The sequence below is a fragment of the Gobio gobio genome, assembly GCF_949357685.1.
Source record: "Gobio gobio genome assembly, chromosome: 12".
Taxonomy (NCBI): domain Eukaryota; kingdom Metazoa; phylum Chordata; class Actinopteri; order Cypriniformes; family Gobionidae; genus Gobio; species Gobio gobio.
Window position 1 is genome coordinate 19,827,002 of NC_137105.1, and position 24,874 is coordinate 19,851,875.

Consider the following 24,874-nt stretch of genomic DNA (forward strand, 5'->3'; position numbering starts at 1 on the left):
TTATATATATATACATATATATATATTTTTTATATATATATATATATATATATATATATATATATATATATATATACATACACACAAAAAAAATATATATATATAAAAAAAAAATATATATAATCTTTCAATATTTTTATTTTATTAACAAAGTTATATTCAAGATTAACAAGCTCTGAATGAAAGATGGTAAGCCATATATACAATTGCAAAGAACAATCATTAAGAATGAAAAATTGTCACACTTCGTAGTAAATTGAGAACTGTTTCGTTTCTTTAGAACATTTTAACAAAAAATGTCTTTAAAAGCAAAAAAAAAGTTTACTTTGGTTAGAGCCACAAACAAATATAATGCAGAAGAAAAACAACTTTAGCGCTCACTGAGAAGCCAAATTCAGAGTGTGCGCATAACATCTCACATGAGAGAACTTGCCGAGCTGCAACAGTCATGTTAGAGACATTTAACGAATCCCCCCATTTTCCATTAGTTTGTGCAACATTGTGCAGTAGTTCAGCAATATTCGATAAGCCATTCCAAAAATTATGCCACGGATGTTGGTAGGTTTATGTCCCGGCCACCGCATCGGAGACATAAGAGTGTTATTAATCATTAATGGCAAGGAAAGCGCCATATAGCCTACTTGAGCACCACTTCGTTATTTTGGCTCAGAATTTTGTTGGTTGGAAATATTAACTTAATTTAGAAGTGCTTTTGAAATTAAAAACTTTGCATTAAATAAGCAAAATACATTTTTGAAATGGGGAGGCAGCCGCAGCGAGCGCAGACACAGATCGGCCAGAGAAACGGAGGAGCGACTGCTGTAAGGCGTTTGAGCAAAACTGTGGAAAAACTGCATAAAACGTGCGGGTGTTGAACCCTCTCACCGGGAAAAGTGTCCCCACGGGTGCGACGCCCCTGAGCAAGTCGTAGTTTGTCAATTTTATCTTAAACGAAGGCAATTCACCAGCATACAAACGTTCGCCTATCAACGGGTTGTTCTGTTTGGCCGGTGACCGCGCGCGCGCGCACAGTGGTGAAGTGGCCGTTTGAATTGAACACAGAATCGATTCTGAATTTTTGAGAATCGATTCTGAATCGTTGGATAACAAATCACGATGCATTGATGCATCAACCTTTTCTCCCACCCCTAATATATATATATATATATATATATATATATATATATATATGTGTTGAAATGAATTCAGATGTTCCAATCACTTCACTTGATAAGCGCAACACTATTTATAGGTAACATTTCACACTTGTTTTTCGGCGGGAATGCAATTAATTTGCTCAAAACAACACCTATTTGACCAACTGCATTAATGCTGCACTTCAACCAGGACAGTTATTGAAATGTAGACTGCACACAAATTAATGTTAATTCAAGATCAAGGCTAGTAAATGTCTCCTATAAACTGCATGTTGAAATCAGACTAGTACTTAACCATGAACACAAAAGCCACACCACACAAATGGCTTTTTGGTTTAAAAATTGTTTGTTAGCAAACATGTAACTAAAATTAAGTTTTTCCATCAATCAATTTGTTTACTTTCACCTTTAAAAGATTTCATGAGGCCCATTTATATAAAGTAAAAAAAAAGACCAAGCATTCAATCTATGTCAGAGTGTCCAAGAATCTTTCTACAGCGTTGCTGGCAGGGCAGGCAGAGCGAATTTTTACACTCTCGTCGGCAGCGGTGTGAACGCACAGTAAGGCAATGGTTATTTGTTATTTTTGAACAGAACATGTTCCTTTCTATAAATGTTCCGAAGTAATAATGTTTGTGTGGATCTGTCTAGTTTGGTAAAGTCTTGGTCTGGTAAAGTAGCTGAAACCCCCAGTTACTAAAAGACCCCAAGCCTGCAATGATAACAACCAGTTTTAATAACAAATCATTTATAGGGCGCGTTTATGCTAGGATATGCAGGTTGTTGCTAGGCGATGCATAACTTGAAACGTGACATTCTATTTTTGGGCTCTTGAGGTCATTGATATGCGACCAAGATGGCGGCGCGAGTAGATCGCGAGGCTCAGCGTCTCTCCAGATTCTGCAATTTTGCGGTATTTTTCTTGTTCATCTCGGGTCTGTTCGTACAGAACAGTTGTGCTTTTACATCGTACACCCGTTGTGAGCTTTTGGATATTGGTTTGCGAATTTCCGACAGTTTTATGGACAATCTTCAACTCCTTCCTGAGATCGCTAGGACGCCCGAGGCGATGCGCTCTGCCCGGCCGGGCGGAAGTGCTAGAAGGCGGCGCTGTGATCGTAAACAAAGGCGGGGTAAGCGTGGAGGTCTAAGGGCTAAGCTAAGGCTAACTCCTTACCGGCTCTCTTTACCCAGCATTTTCCTTGCCAATGTACGATCGCTAGTGAACAAAATGGAGGAGATTCGACTCAGCATTACACACAGTAAGAAACTTTTGAACTGTAACGTCCTAATCTTCACTGAAACCTGGTTAAACAGCGGAATACCGGACACCGCTATTGAGCTAGCGGGACGCCACACACTCCGGGCGGATAGAACACTAGATGGCTCCGGGAAGAGCAGAGGGGGTGGATTGTGCATTTATATTAACAAGGCTTGGTGCACAAACTCTGCTATTGTTGGGAGTCATTGTTCAGCTAACCTGGAGTTTCTCATGGTTAAATGTAGACCGTTTTATCTACCGCGGGAGTTCACCTCCACTATTATCACTGCAGCCTATATTCCCCCGGATGCTGATGCCAAGCTTGCTATGAAAGAACTTCACGCAGCCATCAGTAAACAACAGACTGATCACCCGGAAGCTGCGTTTATTGTTGCAGGTGACTTTAATCATTCAAACCTAAAGTCAGTGCTACCCAAGTTTCACCAGCATGTTTCCTGCCACACCAGAGGAAACAAAACCTTAGACCATGTATATACAAACATGGCGGGAGCTTACGTTGCGACACCCCTCCCCCACCTGGGACAGTCAGACCACCTCTCTTTGTTTCTATCACCCAAATATTCACCCCTCATCAACCGTGTGAAGCCATCAGTAAAGACCATCAAGGTGTGGCCTGCGGGGGCAGATTCCACACTCCAGGAAAGGTTTCTAAACACAGACTGGAGTATGTTTGCTTCTCAAGCCACCAGTGGCGCTCACACGGACATTGACTCATTCACTTCCTCTGTATTGGATCATATCAATACCACCATTGACAGTGTTACAACCCAGAAACAGATCACCACATACCCTAATCAGAAGCCTTGGATGAACAGGGAAGTTCGACTCCTGCTGAAGTCACGCAATACTGCCTTCAGATCAGGTGATGCACAAGCCTACAGTACGTCCAGGGCAAACCTGAAGAGGGGCATCAAAAAGGCCAAGCACTGCTACAAGCTAAAGATAGAGGGTCACTTTTCCAACTCTGACCCTCGACGCATGTGGCAGGGCATTCAGGCCATCAGCGACTACAAACCCACCCACTCCACCCCCGCAGCCACTGATGTCAACTTCCTGAACGAGCTAAATTACTTTTATGCTCGTTTTGAAAGAGACAACAGAGAAACTGCCACCAAGCTCAAACCCTCAGCTGACCACCCACCAATCACACTCTCCACCACAGATGTCTGCAAGGCACTGAGCCGGATCAGCACACACAAGGCTGCTGGACCAGACAACATCCCTGGACGTGTGCTCAGGGCATGTGCGGAGCAGCTCGCTGGGGTTTTTACAGACATTTTCAACCTGTCTCTTGCCCAAGCAGCTGTACCAACATGCTTCAAACGCACTTCCATTGTGCCAGTGCCAAAAAGCTCTAGCCCGAGGTGCCCTAATGACTACCGCCCTGTAGCACTCACACCCATCGTCATGAAGTGCTTTGAGCGGCTGGTCCTGGAACACCTAAAAGACTCTCTACCATCCACATTGGACTCACACCAGTTTGCCTACCGCAGCAATAGGAGCACAGAGGATGCCGTTTCCATGACACTGCACTCTGTGCTCACTCATCTGGACAATAAGAACACTTACGCACGCATGCTGTTTGTTGACTTCAGCTCAGCATTCAACACTGTCATCCCATCCAAGTTAATTGCCAAACTTGGAGACCTGGGCATCAACACTTCAATGTGTAACTGGATTTTGGACTTCCTAACTGACAGACCCCAGAATGTTCGTTCAGGATCCACCTGCTCCACATCCATCACACTCAACACTGGCGTACCACAGGGCTGTGCGCTAAGCCCGTTTCTCTACTCCCTCTTCACCGCCGACTGCAAGCCTGTGTATGGATCTAATTCCATCGTCAAGTTTGCGGACGACACAACGGTGATTGGTCTCAGCAACAACGATGAGACTGCCTACAGGGAAGAGATCCAGCATCTGGCCACATGGTGCGCTGATAATAACCTGCTCCTCAACACCACCAAAACGAAGGAGCTCATCGTGGACTTCAGGAAGGAGTCAAGAGGCACACACGACACCATCCACATCAATGGAATGGCTGTTGAGCGTGTCTCCAGTTTCAAGTTCCTGGGGACCCACATCTCGGCGGACATGTCGTGGACGACCAACACCTCCAGCCTGGTCAAGAAGGCTCACCAGCGCCTCTTCTTCCTGAGGACACTGAGGAAGAATCAGCTCTCCTCGGCTATCCTGGTGAACTTCTATCGCTGCGCAATAGAAAGCATCCTGACCAACTGTGTGGCAGTGTGGTATGGGAGCTGCTCTGTTGCGGAGCGCAAGGCACTGCAGCGGGTGGTGAAAACTGCCCAGCGCATCACAGGGACTCCACTACCTGCCATCGAGCACATACAGAGGAAACGCTGTCTGCATCGAGTTCGCAGCATCCTCAAGGACTCCTCTCACCCAGCCCACAGACTGTTTTCTCTCCTGCCCTCCGGCAGGCGTTTCAGGATCCACCGGACCAGGACCAGCAGACTAAAGAACAGTTTTTTCCCCAGAGCTGTCTCTTTATTGAACTCAAACCCCCGTTGATCCACTTCCCTCATAAACTGCTAACTCTCCTACCTCACATCTTCCTTCACTTTGTTATTTGCACTACCGACTGTTTATCACAGTAACAACTGTTTACATATGCATCTTGCACTGCCATATCTTAACTGGATTATGCTCATTTGCACTGCCGACTGTATTTATAGTACCAATGTTTACATTTGCATTTTGCACCGTACTTCTAACTGTAATATGCAACCACTTTCCACTGCACTTTTACACTTTTCTCCGGATAGCTCTGTCCATAATTTATTGCACTACCCTAATCCACTGCTATTCCTCATATTAGCCTAACATATTATTGTATACCTCTATCTGTAAAATTCTGTTTATAGTAATAGCCATCTGTATATTGTATTCATAGTACATATTCACCTGTAAATTCTGTTTATAGTAATAGCCATCTGTATATTTATTCACTGTACATATTCACCTGTAAATTCAGTTCTGTTTATAGTAATAACGTCTCTCTATTTATACATATTTATATATATTCAGTACATATCCATGTCCTGCACTTACGCATCCATTGTATATCCTGCACTTGCTGCTATTGCACTTCTGGTTAGACCTAAACTGCATTTCGTTGCCTTGTACTTGTACTTGTGTAATGACAATAAAGTTGAATCTAATCTAATCTAATCTAATTCTATTTAAATGTTTAAAGGAGAACGCGCTTCTAGCCTTACCCCATAGTTGGTTCACCCTCTGCCTATATTCCCAACCACTGGTTTAGAGCCCTGGTATCTGCTGAAAGATAGTTTTGTTGACTTTTAGGGTATGGTAACATATAACAAACATGGACCAAAAAAAAAGCCCCAAAACTTATTTCAAGTGGTCTTTTTTGGCATTTAGCTGACATAGTGACTTTCAAAAGGTGTTTTTGTTTTTATGTTTAAAATTTTCAGGGTCAAAAAAATTGGCAAGATCAGCACACACGCACATGACAAGTAATCTTATCAGCACTTCCTACAAAGAGGACAGCTCTGATCTTTGACACACAGATGAGAGAGAGAGACAGAGAGAGAGAGAAATAGAATGAGTGGAAAGAACAAGCTTGATTTAATAGGAGTGTCATTACACGCACTCTGCAAAAGAGGTTAAGCTCTGTGAAAGTTTCAGCTGGGTTTGCTCAGAGGATGAACGATGGGTCTGTTTCATAATAGTAGGGTTGAAGCCATCACTGTGGTCTGTCTATGGTTTTTATAGAGACTTGTTGAAAAAGGAGTCATTATATGTGTTATAGGACACAGTTGTTTTAAGATGAGTCTCAAAACACTTGTTACTTGTGCGAGACTGAATGAACTTCCCTGTAGAATAATTTATAACTGGGATTTTAATCAGTGTTATAATCAGTGTGTTGTGGTCAAAACTAATTCCAAAGTGTAATTAATTTCTCCGCGCTACTTTTTCCTGTTTGGTTTTCTCTTTCTTTTTGTGTCTCTGCAATGAAATGGGTTAAAATGATTCAGAGACTTTGGAATGCTGGAATGATTCATTGATAGTGCTGTGTGTGCGTGCACTCGCATGTGACAAAAGAGTCCAGAAGAGAACAGGAGAGGGGGTCCACCCATAAAAATATTCTTGTGAATGTTTACGATGGCCTTGTACAAATGTAAATGGTACAAACAACATTTTGTTTCTAACTAGAGGGATTGTTCTGTGAAAGTATTGACATTTCCTGTATTGAATATCACTCGAGAGGCCTCAATGTCACTGTAAAAATAAGTCTTTATTTACAGTTTATGCAATAACTTGCCTCATGAGAGCAGTGATATAAAACATTTGTTTAAACGTTCTGATAATCATCCCATAGGGAATTTTAGTGTTTTAGAGAGTTTTTAACAATGTCAAAGGGAAAGTTTTGTAGTACATGTTATATTTTATTGTATCTTCTCTTTACAATCCCGTGTTCAAGTAATAGCAAATTTAGACTACTTATGTTTATATTTAATATTGAGACATTTTGAAGTAAAAGTGGATGGAGATTAGAAAGAAAAGACCAACTCCTTAAAACGCTCATGTTTGACCCTGAGCCACAAAGACGGACAAAGATGAGACTGTGTGCATCAGCAGCTGTCCAAAGACAGAGATTGAAATAGAAAGAGACTCAAACATACATTTTAAATTATTATAGTGGTCAAGCTTGATTTTATTTAATAAAAGACAACCTATGTTTGCTTTAGCCTGATTTGCTTGGGTAACAGAGCTGTACTGAGAGTTAGGAACTTCAGAATGGCATAGTAGCATACTACTCTTCTTTATTTATTCCACTGTTTTTATTTCATTCAGCCTTTATCAAATTATCAAACAGACTGCCATAAGCACATCACAAGTGAATTTAAGCGGTTAACCTAAAATGTAAAAAAAGTCTTACCCAGAGACAGATGTGCAGAAGAATGTGGTTGAAATCACACACACTACTATATTAAAAAAAAAAGATTCACCGGTCTATAAATGTACCTATTCTCCTAGGTACAGTAAAAATGTTTTGTGTGTGGATCGGTCTAGTTTGGTAAAGTCTTTGGTAGCTGAAACCCCCACAGTTACTAAATGATAACAGCCAGTTTTAACATCTCACAGCTGTGGAAAACACACAAACTCTGAACAGACGTTTACAGATCTAACAAGAAATCAACATACTTACGCACACACAAACATACCACAAAAATGCTACAGCAAAGTATGTTAGCTTCAGTCTCATCACTGTATAGGCCACTACCAGCATCTGCAACTCAACTGGTCAAATGTGGCGCTAGCAACATTAAGATCATGGCTTCAAATCCTGTGCCTTTACTGATTTTGTGATAGTAAAATTCAAAACTCAAATGCATTGCAGTTGTTTTGAGTTTACGCTTCTGCTAAATGCATTATTCTACACTCTACTCTTTTTTTTTTTATGTATTTGGAAGATGCCTCTTCTGCTCACCAAGACTGCATGTGTTACAGCAAAAATTTTGTTAATATGTAATTTATTCCTGTGATGGCAAAGCTGGATTTTCATGCTTCAGAAATCATTCTAATATGCTGATTTGGTGCTCAAGAAAATGTTCTTACTATCAATGTTGAAAACAGTGCTGCTTAATAATTTTTTCAGGATGATTCAAAAGAACAGCATTTATTTGAAATAACTTTTAAACTATGTAAATGTATTTACATTATTTTAATGCATCTTTGCTTAAAAGTATTAATTTCTTAAAATAAAAAAAAGTATTACTGACCCTAAACTTTTGAACGGTAGTGCATCTATAAAAGGTTTCTGAAACAGAACCATCTAAAAATCGCAGGATGCATTTATTTTGCATTAGAATAGAAAGGACATGTATAGAAGGGTGATTATCTAAGAAGAAGACTGAGACAGGAGTAAATGTCGAGAGAGGGAGAGAAATGGAGATGAAGGAAAACAGGATGGGGGAGAAATGGCAAGGCAGCTGGGCTCAGACAAGGCCTCTTATGTGTGTGCGAGGTGAAAAGAGGGCATTCTCTGTGAACTTGAACGCATTTGTTGTTTTGGGAGAGAGAGCAGTTTCACACTATGGAGTGTGAGACTGAGAGAGACAGAATAATAAAAGGCTTGAGGGGGTCCCGAGACTCCCGACAGGAGGGGGTGTTGTTTAGGGAGTAACAAGGGAGTTTGTTTACAGACCTGAATAAAAGTGAGCGTGACTGCTGTAGTTGAAAATCATGTCACACATTCAAACATACACACAGACTGCTTTTGGCATAAATATTTGTTCTCTGGAGCATTTCTCATATTAAATACACAGAGGGCGGAGCAGCTCTCTAAACCCAGTTTCATCTAGGATGCTGGCCTGCAGGGAATTCCATTCTTCTTTTTTCCCTGGGTGTTCATCTAGGAATTTAAACATTTCCTCTGACTCTTTCTTAAAGACTCATTCTTAGGGTGGTGTGGAGTGTGGTTCTGAACTATCACCATTGTGCCCTTGAGTGAGACACTTAACCCTGGGTTATTCTAGGCCTAGGGGACTGTTCCTTTTTTCTATTTAACTTTTGCCATAATCTAGCACTTGATTCAAAGGGATACCAATAGATGTCAAATATTAAACCATATAGTTCTATAGCAGATTATTTCCTTCATATATTTATTGATCTTTTTATATCTTATGCATTCTGTAATGTGATGCCTTAATTCACTTGTAGCAAACAAGCGGTTTTATTTATTTTTTTACGTTTTCTACATAGATTAGACTTTTAGTATAGATCTATTTAATCATTTAACAGTTATTGGTCAAACATAAAATTTAATGAACGAATGTTCGTGTTTAGAGAAAAGTTTTCTAAGCATTTGTTTATTCTTGGTTTTAGATAGTCAGAAGTGGAGAGGGGTTTATTTATTAGGTCAAGCAAAAATTGGTATTTCCCTTAACAGAAGAAATCATTAGAAGAGTCCTTAGATTTAGATGTAAACACTATTTTTGTTAGAATGATGAAAGCCAGATTGAAAGTTGATTTTGACTTCTATAATACTACAAATAATGTAAAGGAGTTCACAAGCATATGGTGTTCTCAAATCTCTTCTTCTTCCTCCTAATAACTCCTAATAATGTATTTCAATGTCTGTGTCTTTAGGAGCTGCAATTCCCAAGTCAGGTGATCTACAACAGAGTTGGCAAGTGTGGAAGTCGGACAGTTGTCTTGCTGCTGAGGATTTTGGCAGAAAAGCACCAGTTTAACCTGGTGTCCTCTGACATCCATAACAAAACCAGACTCACAAAGCATGAGCAGGTCAGTGGATGGGTGAGTGTGTGTCTGAGGCAACTAATGATAAAAAGCGTACTGTGATGAAAACTTGCTGATGTGATTAAATAAAGGTGTTTGCCAAGGGAAATGCTCACTGAATGCCAGCAGCAATGAAACGCATCCGAATGGCACTCATTGTGGAGAACTTTCTTCCTTTGCGGAGAGGAAAAGAAAATATTCTGTCATCCCGTTTTGGGTAGAGTCAAGCCACATCACCTCCACACAGCTAAACTCAACCTATGAAAAGCTCAAATAAATAAGCTGATTAATTAACACTCATATACGTTTGTTGAGTGGGTGAGTGAAATAACAGTGACTAACATGAAAATGTTGGCTAACATGACTTTTTAAACTGGAAATCTGTCTATATCCCAGAATACACTCACAATACTTTCTGGACAGCATGAGACCTTCCAGAACCCAAGAATAAAATTATTTTGTGGTGATAAATTATTCATCGGTTTTCAAATGTAAACTGGTTAGATGTACGGTAAATACTCAAAGCTAATATTAAATGTGTGGGTTTACAGGAGGAAGCTCAGAACACATACAGGTTTCTTTGCCATCAGAACGACTAAATGTCCTAAACGCTGGTGTGTGTTCACAAAGATGAGAGGTAGAGAGAGAGAGCGAGAGAGCAGAAAACAGCCAATGAAAGTGATTCTCAGTGTGGTATCAGATATTTATAGAATGTTCCCTGACAGATATTCCAAACCTATATAACTCTTAAGATTTTCAAAATGTCTGTTTTTTTCCATACAATGAAAGATATCTGGACCCCACTGGTCTTCAAAATATCTTCTATTGTGTTCTGTTTGAGACTGAGATTACTTATCTGGGAATCTTTATATAATCCAATTTCCCTACCTGGTTGGTGAAACTACTGTAAGAGCAAACAAGAAGGTGTGAAGGTGCCGAATGAAAAGGTTAACCAGTTGGACCGCACTCAGTCACCTCCACATATATAAAATACTTCCTAAATAATCAATTTAAACTGATTTGAACAACATTTGCAAATTTTTGATTTGTTTATTACTTCTGGTCACTTCATAATTTCCATGTGTTATTTTATTGCTTTTGTGACATTACTGGTATTCTAAAATGTGGAAATTATTTTATAATAAGAATGAATGAAAGGGTGAGTCCAAACCTGCCTCAATAAAAAAAGAGTTTAATGTCTTGTTTTGATGTGTATTATTTATACACAAGTAAAGTTAAAATAACCGGATAAACCATTGACCTTGCTTGTAGAATTAACCACTCGGCTTTGTCCATAATTAGTTAGCATAACGCATAGCGCATTACGTGTATTTCCAGCCCTTGTTTTCTCTGGCTGACAGCTGTGATTGTGACTGATTACCTGTTTGTGGCGTTGGAGCATCTACAGAGTCTCCTAAACAAATGCAAATTTCTCTGCGGGATAAGGGTCATAAAACTCTCGTTCAGAGAAGAACGTTTATTTGTGTGAATAGAGGGAATGTTCAATCTGTTTTAACAGACCTTTCAATGAGACGAGAACAAATGAACCTCCTCTCCATTAAACAATCACAATGTTCACATCATTATGTGATTGTGTAGAATAAGGTTGTCATTTTAAAGGGTTTTCATATTCAAACAAATATGACATTTCTGAAGACTGCTGTTAACCATCAGTGGTTCATATAAGTTTGACATGAAAGTATTTGATACACTGCTGATTTTGCAGGTTTCCCTACTTACACAGCATGTAGAAGTCTGTCATTTTTATTAGAGATGCTCCGATCAGCATTTTTGGGGCCGATCACCGATTACCCATCACCAAGATCATGATCTGCCGATTGCCGATCACTGCCGATCACAGAATGGCAGGGGAATGGCAATCTTTTATCTATAATCTTGCAGAGTTTGCACCATTTGTAGAAATGATGCAAATTCTCTATTTTTTACTGAATTAACTGAGTCAAGATCTTGAAGAACCACCAAGTGTTTATTTTAGAAAATGAGATAACTTAAGACTATTGTAGGCCATCTTTCCCAAATAAATGTATATAATAAATGTATATAATTATCTCACCTAAATATTTGATCATGCAGTGCATTTTTGTTTTTAAAAACAATTTTTCAGGTAGGTCTAACATTAGTATTGAGGTAAGAAATACTAAAGACATTTAATAAGAAATCAAATGTAAATTAATATTGGTCTGCACTGAATAAATTAAATTAGATTAATCCTTACACTTAAGGTTGCTAAAGTTAGTCATTCAAGAGCAGTGAGTGTCATAAAGGTTCATCAAACAACACAAGACAAAGAGAAACTCAGAGACAGCAGCAGTTTATTCGACAGCTGTCACTTTAAGAGCGAACACGGTTACAGTTACATGCAGTTGCACAAATGTTCACTCGCGAGTCACGACAGGGTTTACGTGCATACTCGTCAAGACGGTAATTTTGTTCATACATTTGTGTGTATCTGACCATTTCAGCGCAATTTGCACTCGCAAGCTTTTTGTGAGATGGCCTGTGTGTGTGTGTGTGTGTGTGTGTGTGTGTGTCTCCAGACCGTGCACGCGAGTGTCGAGCGGTTTGAACACATCGGCAAGACTTAAAAATAAATGCAAATGATAAACTTTAGTGACGATGCGACACTGCCTCGATTGTGCAAAGTGGCAAATCCTGTGTCAACTGTGCAGCTCGATTTTAGTGCACATGCGATGCGCTGATGTGGAGCCATTTGAGCATTTTGAAAGGGAGAGAGAGAGCGCGCGCACGCGGTGATTCACGCGCGCTGTTTGTGAACTTACGTCCCACAGAAAGTTTTCAAAAGACTCATTATGTTATTTAATATAGAAATATGAATTGTACCTCACCTTCAGCATTATAATTATTTTACCCGCGCTGGAAAGAGAATGAGACGGTGTCGCTGCATATCATGCCCTAGCTCTCACGGCAGGTGCGGGTTTTATGTGTCGTCAGCATGCGATCGGTTCATGAGATCGGCCTTTTTGGAGACCGCCGATCAATCATCCCAAAGCGATCATCGACCGATCGAGATCGGTTGCCGATCAATCGGAGCACCCCTAATTTTTATCATAGGTACACTTCAACTGTGAGAGACGGAATCTAAAATCCAGGGCCCGTATTCATAAAGATTCTAAGAGTCCTCTCAGAAAACTCCTAATTTAGCTTAAAAACTTTTACGTAGGAGTCTTAGCTTAAGAGCTATTCGGGACCGATCTGAGAGCAACTCTGAGCAAGGAAAATACAAAAACTTTTATCTTAGTGAAGAGGCGGGGCTGACCCCGTTGCTACGTATGACACAGTCTTTTGAAGACTGTGATTGGTTGGTTGTCCAAAAAGGGGAAAAAGGAGTGCTTTTAAGTATAGGGTCTATTCTAAGCCTTCACTTTGAATTTACAAGCGCAAATTGTCCTATTTTACCATTCTCTCTCACTCACACTCACACACACATTATATATATGTACACTGAAAAATTAAATTAAGCATAATTAATTTTTACTCGTTTAAATAATTTAAATTTAGTTTTTTATTTTAATTTTAAAAAATGAATTGGTTTTATGGGAATTGCATGTGTTTTTGTTTAAATTGAGATCAAATAAATTGATTGCGACCACTTACGATAACATTTTTTAGTAAATTTAACAAATTTTTTTCAGTGTATATAAATCCTTTTATTATTTACCATGCTGTTAATTTCCTATAAGGTATTTGATTGGCTTAGAATTATAAACATTGTTCCATTCTTTCCAATTACACTGATTGCTGGCATGTCTATTTAATTGGTGGTTTGAAAGTTGGATTTAATGCAACAAACATGATCCCTGCACAATCTAATCTATAGCGTCTTATTAAGTCACTGTCATCCATTGTCTGCAACACATTTCTTCTCCCTCTTCGTCTTTCTGCCATTTTCTCCACTGCTAAAGAAACTCTTAAGCCTCTTAAAAGTCCTCGTCCGTGTTCCTAACAAATTTAACCTTAAGACCTCTTTTAAGGGTTAAGATGCTTTCTGAATTACTTTTTTCTTTACTAGGATTTTTTAGTTAATTTTATGAGTAAACGCCCACATTTCTAAGAATTTTCTTAGAATTTTGTCACTAGGAGCTACTCTTTAAATTAAGATTCTATATGAATACGGGCCCAGAAAATCACATTGTATGATTTTTAAATAATTAATTTGCATTTTATTGCATGGCATAAGTATTTGATCACCTACCAACCAGTAAGAATTCCGGTTAGTTTTTAGAAGCCCTCCTGTTCTCTACTCATTACCTGTATTAACTGCACCTGTTTGAACTCGTTACATGTATAAAAGACACCTGTCCACATACTCAATCAAACAGACTCCAACCTCTCCACAATGGCCAAGACCAGAGAGAGGCAACAACTGTTGCCGCAATTATTTGAAAATGGAAGAAGTTCAAGATGACAGTCAATCTCCCTCGGTCTGGGGCATCATCCAAGATCTCACCTCGTGGGGCATCAATGATCATTAGGAAGGTGAGGGATCACCCTAGAACTACACGACAGGACCTGGTCAATGACCTGAAGAGAGCTGGGACCACAGCCTCAAAGAAAACCATTAGTAACACACTACGCCGTCATGGATTAAAATCCTGCAGCGCACGTAAGGTCCCCCTGCTCAAGCCAGCGCATTTCCAGGCCCGTCTGAAGTTTGCCAATGACCATCTGGATGATCCGGAGGAGGAATGGGAGAAGGTCATGTGGTCTGATGAGACAAAAATAGAGCTTTTTGGTCTAAACTCCACTTGCCGTGTTTGGAGGAGGACAAAGGATGAGTACAACTCCAATAACACCATCCCAACAGTGAAGCATGGAAGTGGAAACATCATTCTTTGGGGATGCTTTTCTGCAAAGGGGACAGGACGACTGTACTGTATTGAGGGGAGGATGCATGCATCGCGAGATCTTGGCCAACAACCTCCTTCCCTCAGTAAGAGCATTGAAGATGGGTCGTGGCCGGGTCTTCCAGCATGACATCGACCCGAAACACATAGCCAGAGCAACTAAGGAGTGGCCCCGTAAGAAGCATCTCAAGGTCCTGGAGTGGCCTAGCCAGTCTCCAGACCTGAACCCAACAGAAAGTCTTTGGAGGGAGCTGAAAGTCCGTATTGCCCAGCGACAGCCCTGAAGCCTGAAGGAACTGGAGAAGGTCTGTATGGAGGAGGGGGCCAAAATCCCTGCTGCAGTGTGGCAAACCTGGTCAAGAACTACAGGAAACGTATGATCTCTGTAATTGCAAACAAAGGTCTCTGTACCAAATATTAAGTTCTGCTTTTCTGATGTTTCAAATACTTATGTCATGCAATAAATACAAATTAATTACTTAAAAATCATACAATGTGATTTTCTGGATTTTAGTTTTAGATTCCCATCACTCACAGTTGAAGTGTACCTATGACAAAAATGACAGACTTCTACATTCTTTGTAAGTGGGCAAACCTGCAACATCGGCAGTATATCAAATACTTATTCTCCCCACTGTGTGTGTATGTGTGTATATATATATATATATATATATATATATATATATATATATATATATATATAACTTGACCTTCAGTTAGAGCATTGAAGATGGGTCGAGGCTGGGTCTTCCAACATGACAATGACCCGAAGCACACAGCCAGGATTAACCAAGGAGTGGCTCTGTAAGAAGCATATCAAGGTTCTGGCGTGGCCTAGCCAGTCTCCAGACCTAAACCCAATAGAGAATCTTTGGAGGGAGTTTAAACTCTGTGTTTCTCAGCGACAGGCCAGAAACCTGACTGATCTAGAGAAGATCTGTGTGGAGGAGTGGGCCAAAATCCCTCCTGCAGTGTGTGCAAACCTGGTGAAAAACTACAGGAAACGTTTGACCTCTGTAATTGCAAACAAAGGCTACTGTACCAAATATTAACATTGATTTTATCAGGTGTTCAAATACTTATTTGCAGCTGTATCATACAAATAAATAGTTACAAAATCATACATTGTGATTTCTGGATTTTTTTTTTAGATTATGTCTCTCACAGTGGACATACACTGTGGCACCTACAATGACAATTTTAGACCCCTCCATGATTTCTAAGTGGGAGAACTTGCAAAATAGGGTGTTCAAATACTTATTTTCCTCACAGTATAGCAAGAACTACACTCACCTAAAGGATTATTAGGAACACCATACTAATACTGTGTTTGACCCCCTTTCGCCTTCAGAACTGCCTTAATTCTACGTGGCATTGATTCAACAAGGTGCTGAAAGCATTCTTTCGAAATGTTGGCCCATATTGATAGGATAGCATCTTGCAGTTGATGGAGATTTGTGGGATGCACATCCAGGGCACGAAGCTCCCGTTCCACCACATCCCAAAGATGCTCTATTGGGTTGAGGTCTGGTGACTGTGGGGGCCATTTTAATACAGTGAACTCATTGTCATGTTCAAGAAACCAATTTGAAATGATTCGAGCTTTGTGACATGGTGCATTATCCTGCTGGAAGTAGCCATCAGAGGATGGGTACATGGTGGTCATAAAGGGATGGACATGGTCAGAAACAATGCTCAGGTAGGCCGTGGCATTTAAACGATGCCCAATTGGCACTAAGGGGCCTAAAGTGTGCCAAGAAAACATCCCCCACACCATTACACCACCACCACCACCACCAGCCTGCACAGGGGTAACAAGGCATGATGGATCCATGTTCTCATTCTGTTTACGCCAAATTCTGACTCTACCATCTGAATGTCTCAACAGAAATCGAGACTCATCAGACCAGGCAACATTTTTCTTTGTCTTCAACTGTCCAATTTTGGTGAGCTCGTGCAAATTGTAGCCTCTTTTTCCTATTTGTAGTGGAGATGAGTGGTACCCGGTGGGGTCTTCTGCTGTTGTAGCCCATCTGCCTCAAGGTTGTGTGTGTTGTGGCTTCACAAATGCTTTGCTGCATACCTCGGTTGTAACGAGTGGTTATTTCAGTCAAAGTTGCTCTTCTATCAGCTTGAATCAGTCGGCCCATTCTCCTCTGACCTCTAGCATCAACAAGGCATTTTCGTCCACAGGACTGCCGCATAATGGATGTTTTTCCCTTTTCACTCCATTCTTTGTAAACCCTAGAAATGGTTGTGCGTGAAAATTCCAGTAACTGAGCAGATTGTGAAATACTCAGACCAGCCCGTCTGGCACCAACAACCATGCTAAGCTCAAAATTGCTTAAATCACCTTTCTTTCCCATTCTGACATTCAGTTTGGAGTTCAAGAGATTGTCTTGACCAGGACCACACCCCTAAATGCATTGAAACAACTGCCATGTGATTGGTTGATTAGATAATAGCATTAATGAGAAATTGAACAGGTGTTCCTAATAATTTTCAATAATTTTTTCAGCTTAACGCAATTAAAATATTTAACGCAAATAACGCAGCGTCCGTTTTTATATCCATTTTTGCTTAGCGTTACATGAAGATCACGCTCTTATTTATGTAAATGCTTCCAAGCGTGACAAGACACAAGCGAACGCGCTGTATGCCAATGTCTTGTGTGTGTGTGTGTGTGTGTGTGTGTGTGTGTGTGTGTGTGTGTGTGTGTGTGTGTGTGTGTGTGTGTGTGTGTGTGTGTGTGTGTGTGTGTGTCAGTGTCCTGTCTGTGTGGATGCGTCTCATGTCAGCTAATCAAGGGACACACACACACACACACACACACACACACACACACACACACACTCGACGCATAGATAGACTTGCGTCAGTTTCCTGCTCACATCGAGTTCTCTTTTGCTCTTGAACAAACAATAACACAGAGGATTTTGAGTATTCTCATATAAGGAGTCTTAAATTAGTTAAATAACGTCTTAAATGAACTTAAAGAGTTGTGAGGAAATGAGATGCGCAGGACAGCGCGTGAGATCCGCGGCTGTTCTTAAAGTGACAGGAGCACTGATGATGCCTGTCATTAATGTTCATCAAAGAACAACGGGAACAGAGAAAATTTTAGCTTTAATGATGATTCATCTATATTTAATTTATTATTTATGCAGTTAAGAAAGATAACTATTACATTTCTGTATATGTATAACAGGGAAGGCCATGGGTAAATATAACATTTATTATTTTGGGTTTATGTAAAGATTGTTTTAAGTTCACTTAAATTAAAAGTTGTTTTTTTTAAAGCCTAATAAATGTTGAAATTGGGAGCTTTCAGTTATACTGTAATGTAACGTCATTAAGGTTTCATAGACACTTTAGTATCAGTGATACTGGCCTTCATTCATAAAAATATGACAATACAACACATTTAAAATATGCTGTCTTTAAATTGTTTATACATTAATTTGGAGAGTAACTGAAATTATTACAATATCAAAATATTAAAAACGTAAAATATTAAAAACTTGCGATTAATTACAGAAAAAAGTGCGATTAATTAGTTAATTTTTTTTAATCGATGCCCAGCACTAATATATATATATATATATATATATATATATATATATATATATATATATATATATATATATATATATATATATATATATATATATATATATATATATATATATATATATATATATATATATATATAGTGCTGCAAACTCTCATACACTAATAAACACTATATACACTAAAATGTAATTTATTCCTGTGATGGCAGGCTCTTTATTCCAGTCTTCAGTGTCACATTCTAATATGCTGATTTGCTTTTGCCCAAAATTTTTTGATGATTAAAACATTTTAGAATTGAGAAAAAAAGCCTACAAATGACCTAAATTGTGTATTTGTAAGCAAAATAAAGCATCGGGTCACACTTCTGTCATGCCATTTATAATAAGACCTGTACATTTTTAATTAGCCTTAAAACACTAACCCACAGACCGCTTACCCAGTGTCACAACCTGAGGTGTTACTTGTGATGTGGTCCTACCAACACCTCATATATCATTACTTTAGCGGTACACTGCATGACCATGTCTGTGCCCATATAAGCGTTTACAGCACAGGAAATCTCGTTAAGATGATGTCACTACCTCGGGTTGTTACAGAATGTGTATTTTGGCTTTGACACAGCTTTTGATAAAAGATTGAAGCTTAAGCGGGGCACTTGTTACAGTGTGGTAAGCTGTTTGATGGAGATGTGGGGCAAGAGAGGGAGGGACATAAAGAGGTTTAGATTTTGGTATGAAATCTCAGTTCTGAGGGTGGTCTTTTCCAAGCCGGAAACTTCTGGAACCTATTGAGTGCTGCGCTCTACACATACCGTCCTGGCACACCAGACCAACATTACGCCATCCCGCTCCTCATATGGTGATCTGGTATAGGGATTGTTAAGTCTCCTTATGCATGTGTATGTGTAGGTATGTTTTCGAGAACTGTAACATGCATTTAGGGACACATGGGCTCTATCAGAGCTGACTGGGGCCCCAGCTGGACCTCATTAGGAAACATTAAGGTAATGAGAAGTCAGCTTCTTTCCACTGCACCACGTACCATCCACGCGAGGAATGTTTCCTTGATGTGTATGTGTGTGTGTGTTCATGTTTATGTTTTTTCTGTCCCGGTGGGGACTTCAACCTGAATGCACACTGACTCATTTCACTGTGGGGACCTAAATTGAGGTCCCCATGAGGAAATAAGCTTATAAATCAAGCAATATGATTTTTTTTTTTGAAAATGTAAAAATGCAGAAAGTTTTCTGTGGTGGTAGGTTTCAGGGTAGCGTGTAAGGGGATCGAATATACCGTTTGTACAGTTTAAAAACCATTATGTCTATGGAGAGTCCCCACAAAGATAGCAAACAGGACGTGTGTGTGTGATTCAGAGGCCTGTTTGCAATGTTTTACGTTTATGGTTTATTTTATGAAATATATCCACCACTGTGCCTGAAGAATTATTGCTTTATGGCCAATGAAGACAGCAGCTTTAATTCATTATGGCTAATTTGGTATATACCATGTAATTAATTAGTTTGTGAGTGCTTTATTTATTTGCTTGACAGGAAGTATATATAATTACATGTCATGCAGCCAATGCTTCTAGTTCAATTATTTTGTTAAAAATTAATTTACTATTGTTGTTTTGTTATTTGTGCTCTGCAATTGTAACTTGTTTCACCCCATTGCTATTTTGTTTTATCATAATTGTCAGTGTTGTTGGATGAAGATATGCTCATGAATGGTTATGTAACATGCATTTTGATCTGTTTATTTGTGTTGATTTATTGCCAGGTGGATTTGATGAGAAACATTAGCACTATTCCGCAGCCTTTTCTGTACACCAGACATGTTCATTTTCTCAATTTCACAAGGTAAGCAAATCAGGAATTATTTATCCGAATGTATCTGATCAGGGCCAAGATAAAAAGACAGTCAAATGTTGTTTGATGCCATTAAATTAGGGATTGATGCAGTGCTCATTCTCTTTGTTTCTTTCTTTCTCAGGTTTAGGATAGAACAGCCTGTCTACATAAACATAATCAGGGATCCCATCAACCGTTTCCTCTCCAATTACTTTTTCCGTCGTTTTGGGGACTGGAGAGGAGAGCAGAATCACTTGATCCGCACACCCCAGATGAAAGATGACGAGAGATATTTGGTCAGACTCTTTTTAAATTCCTCCTCTTATTCCTAATGCCTGTTTGGAGTTACTTTTTTTCTGACATTTTATTAATCAGGTTTTTCTTAAACTACAGGCACTTTTATGGTTTAGTAAAACAAACACATTTCAAATCATGTCAGAAGTTATGCAAGTGCATGTAGTAGAACGGAGCGTCAGTTTACTTTCAGTGACTTATTGTGTTCCGCCACAAACAGTGTAGACACAGCGTTGGCAATGATCATTATGTATTCAGAGTTTTCAAATGGAAATGCCATTTGTTCGTTCAGGGGGAAAAAGGCCAAAAAATGTATATCTATCTACTGTTTGTAGGCAAATTAACCCCTTAAGCTGCACCCCCTTTGTAGTTAAAGAAATACCCAATTAGGCACAGAAACTCGATCCTATTAAGCACACTTTCACATGCTCTTTGTTAATCTTGTGCACCAACACTTTTTTTTTTTTTTGCTGATTCCTATAGGGATGCAGCATTATTTAGTGAAGTGAGTTCAAGCATTAAAAGTGATGTGAAGGGCTTACTGTAGTTTAGTGTACCAGAGATACATACAATAAGACTAGAAATGTACGTATGCAAACAGATAGGAGTTGTACTTACATGCACACAAGTTTACATAGAAAATAGCAGTATGACCATCGGGTGACTTGACTTGGGGACTTTATTTCCCCTTGGGAATGAATTTGTTGCACAATGAGTGTTTGTGAGTGGGTGCAGGAATTTGGCTGTATGTTTGGAAATTAGCTCAGACAATGTGAGCAGAATGTTCAGGAATTGATTAGTCATGCTTGCTTTTTTTTAGTCAATTGCATTGCTAAATGCTCTAACCTCTTATTTGGATTTGGAAAAAAGCTACAAATGCTGAAACTGAAGACAATCATATGAAAACTTGACATTGCTTGAAGAATTACATCAGTCGACTAAGGGTTGTGACAGAATTATGGCTCATATCTGTTATTTATAAAACATAAATGGCCAGTTTCCCAGACGCACATTCATCTGGAACATTAAGTGGGACTTTTTCTTTATCAAGTTACCAGTTAATTCAGTCCAGGCCACTTTCTCTGTTAACTTATGTTGTGCACGGTGTAATGAGATTAATGTATCAATATAGAGTAGTATAGTATCTACTGAGTAGGGGTCAAGATTTGGCAGGTTAGCATGGTATGGTTAGTAGGTTCAGTCCACAATGTATAAAACAAGATAACTAGTGCTGTCAAACGATTAAAATATTTAATCGCGATTAATCGCATTAATGCCATAGTTAACTCACAATTAATCGCACATTTTTTTTTATTCTAAATGTCCCTTGATTTCTTTTTGTCCCATTATTTTTTCTTATTTTAATGCTCTTATCAACATAGAAAAGTGGATCGGCTTGCTTTGTTCAAATGTTTGTTTTATTGAAAACAACATTGGCATACTGTAGTGTTCGATTTCACACCAACATTCTCACTTGAAGCAGTCATTCACACTTGGAGCAAATAATCGCTCACACAATGTAACACTGTCCATCAATAAAAGGGTGAAAAAAAATACTTTGTTGCACAAACAGCCCCTTCAACAGCCCTTTCTAAGGGATCAAAACAGGGTGATACAAAATAAAATTACAAAGTGCACATGCAAGGTAAACTAGGACTCCGCCTATAGTGCAGTTAAACCAGGGGTCGCCAACTAGCGGACTCCGGTCCAAATCCGGACCGCGAAGCCTTTTGACGTAGGCTAATGAAACAGTTAACGTTGCAATGCTCACTGTTACGTTCAGACCCAGACGCGCGGTCAAGCATGCAGGTGCGTTCACACCGGACGCGAATGACGCGACATGCACGCCGCTTAATTCGCGCCGCAGAATGTCTATTTGCGTCTTTGCATTGACTTAAATCACTCGCGCAAAACGCTTCATTCGCGTCCGGTGTGAATGCACCACCAGAGCAGAAAGCAGCGCTCAAGACAAGCACTTTTAGTTGAAGACCCCTGAGTTAAACCATGGCATAATACGTTTCTCATTTCGGCGTCTCACGCTTGCCATCCACGTCTACTCTTTTAATGGCGAACAAGTGTGGGCAGCCGCAGCGTGCCTGATGTTTTGTTTCCGGTCTAGCTACATCCGGAGTGGTGTTGTAGTTTTTCTAACGTTACTAGTTGCTGCAACAGCATGTGAAAAAACTACAAAGTTTTTTAGACCAAAAAGAACGTTAATCTCGCGATAAAAAAATTGACGCCGTTAAAATAGGTTTGCGTTAACGTCGTTAATAACGCGTTTAACTGACAGCACTAAAGATAACACAACAACACATTAAAGGGGTGGTAAAACACATTCTTTTGAAGGCTTGACTGTGTTTGTGGGGTGCACTGTAACATGTGTTCATGCTTCGTTTTAAAAAAAATTGCCTTATTTTTCATATATTTGACCTTTATTCTACACTGCTCTGTCCCTCCTTGTAAAACGGTCTGATGCTTTCCGGGTTGTATGAAGCCAGTCCCTCAAAAATACGCAGTGGGCTCTGATTGGTTAGCTGGCCTAGTGTGTTCTGATTCGCTAACCGCAGTGCGCGGTTGTCGGAAACGTCACGCCCCTTACCTGGAGGCTGTGCTTTGGTCGGCGTCAATAAAACCATATGAGCCAGAACATTTGAGTGAAGATGATCGAGCAGAACCTGTTCATTCCTCAAGAGTAAAGACTGCGGGTCTATAGTGATCGCTACTGAATGGCACTTTACTTTTGTATTTTTAGAACGATTATAGCCAAATATCTGTCGCAAGAACTAACCCAAAACGAACACTAAGCACTGGCTTTAACTAGTAAGTTAGCCAAATCACACACAGAACCATGTTTAGCATGCCTGGAGATAAACAATACATAAAAGCTCTAATCAAAGAATCATTTACACTAATGTCAGGTTCGCTGTTGAGATTTTAACGTTAGTGTTTGTAATGTTAGGTGTTCGTCGGATAACGTTAAGTATGAATGAGCATTTAACAGACTGGTTTGCAGAACAGCGCTGTAATCTGTTTACTTCCTTGCTACAACCTATTACAGGAAAACACATCGATGAAATATAAATCAGACTTACAGGTTGTGGCCCGTAAACAGCTTCTGTTTGTAAATCCAGCTTTCAGGACAAGCCGTTGTGCATATCCTGTATTGAACTCGCGAAGTTTGTGGAAGTTTGTGTTGTCCTCCGTGAAATGTGCAGCGCGCGCGTCATGTATCCACGCACCGGCAGTGTTTTTTTCACGCAGCTGACGTTGTGCAAATCCGGCATTGAAATCGCGAAGACGGTGGATGTTTTCCTCTGTTAGATGTGCTGCAGGGAGCCCTGCGCGCGCCTGATTCCCCGCTGACTCAAACACACGTGCAACATGCTGTATGTTAAACGCTCTGCAACGCACCCCCGTCCCAAGGAAGGCTGAACAGAGCAAGTACCCCAGACCTGCAATCCGGATGGAAATAACAGTGCCGCGATACAAAATGGCCTCACCCTCCCTTATTTAATCTTCTCGGAGGAGGGGTTTATGTAAATATTGAGCCTGTTGATGTCACCAACCCTGGAGGAATGTGTGTAGTCGCCTGCTGGCCGTTTGCTGTAGTTCTTAGAAACTGATTTCTTTAAAAGCAAATATCTCCCTTTGCTTTAAACTTTGAACGTTGTAACTTTGCAGATGTTGTTTATGCTCAAGCAGCAACATTACACGCTAGCTAAAGTTAGAATAGTGAAATCGTGGTTTACCACCCCTTTAACAACATAGGCTAGGTAAAAGCCAACTTGTACAAATTAGTTTTCAAAAGTTTCTTAAAACCTGACTCCGAAAGAATACACCGATCTTAAACTCATAGGAAGATTATTCCAAAGTCTAGGGGCCAAAACAACAAAAGCTTTATCTCCCTTACATTTTATAGACCTCTGTTTGGTCTGTGTATTGGTCTGTGGACTGTGGAGTCAAAAGATCAGTAATATAGGACGATGCTAACTAGCCCATGTAATACCTTAAAAGTGGCGAGTAATATTTTAAAACCTAAGTTTTAAAGTTTCTATTTCTTTTGTGTATAGTCACAATAAAAACCAAATGTTGTGCTTTTTGCAAAATAAAGAAAACAAACATGATGCGCGATCTGCAGCCTCTGTCAAAGACTTTCATTCAGATAGTCTTCAGAAAATGACCTGTAGCTTAGTGAAACTTATCATACAAACATGAGACATATGTCTAAAGAAACGTTGAAATGTCAGGTTTTAAATAATGTAAATCAAATCGATTAAGTAGAAGGAGGATAAGCATGGGCATATCTGGGCTAGACTAGCCAGCTTTCCCCACAATAAACTGGATTACATTCGATTACTGCTGTTGTGTCTTTGTTTGCGCTGTGTAACGTTACTCAATGCACGTCACTGACGCTTATCATATGATTGGAACATATCTAGAAATAATGCTTTACTCAACACTTACTAACTCGTCCATCTTGCTGTAATGGTACATTGCATGTGTTACAAAGTTGGTAGAATAATGATGAAGACGGACTCGG

The 24,874-nt window shown here is 39.6% G+C and overlaps 1 protein-coding gene across 2 annotated transcripts in view; it reads left to right on the forward strand.

Moving 5' to 3' along the window:
- Nucleotides 1-24,874, forward strand: part of usta (uronyl 2-sulfotransferase a) — a 92,744-nt gene that overhangs the window by 54,646 nt on the left and 13,224 nt on the right. The window contains exons 3-5 of one of the 2 annotated variants that reach the window (XM_079831801.1): nt 9,583-9,750; nt 19,970-20,049; nt 20,183-20,336. In XM_079831801.1, coding sequence (XP_079687927.1) covers nt 9,583-9,750; nt 19,970-20,049; nt 20,183-20,336 — 402 coding nt within the window. The remainder of the gene's footprint in view (nt 1-9,582; nt 9,751-19,969; nt 20,050-20,182; nt 20,337-24,874) is intronic. The other variant, XM_079831802.1, reaches the window with a different exon arrangement.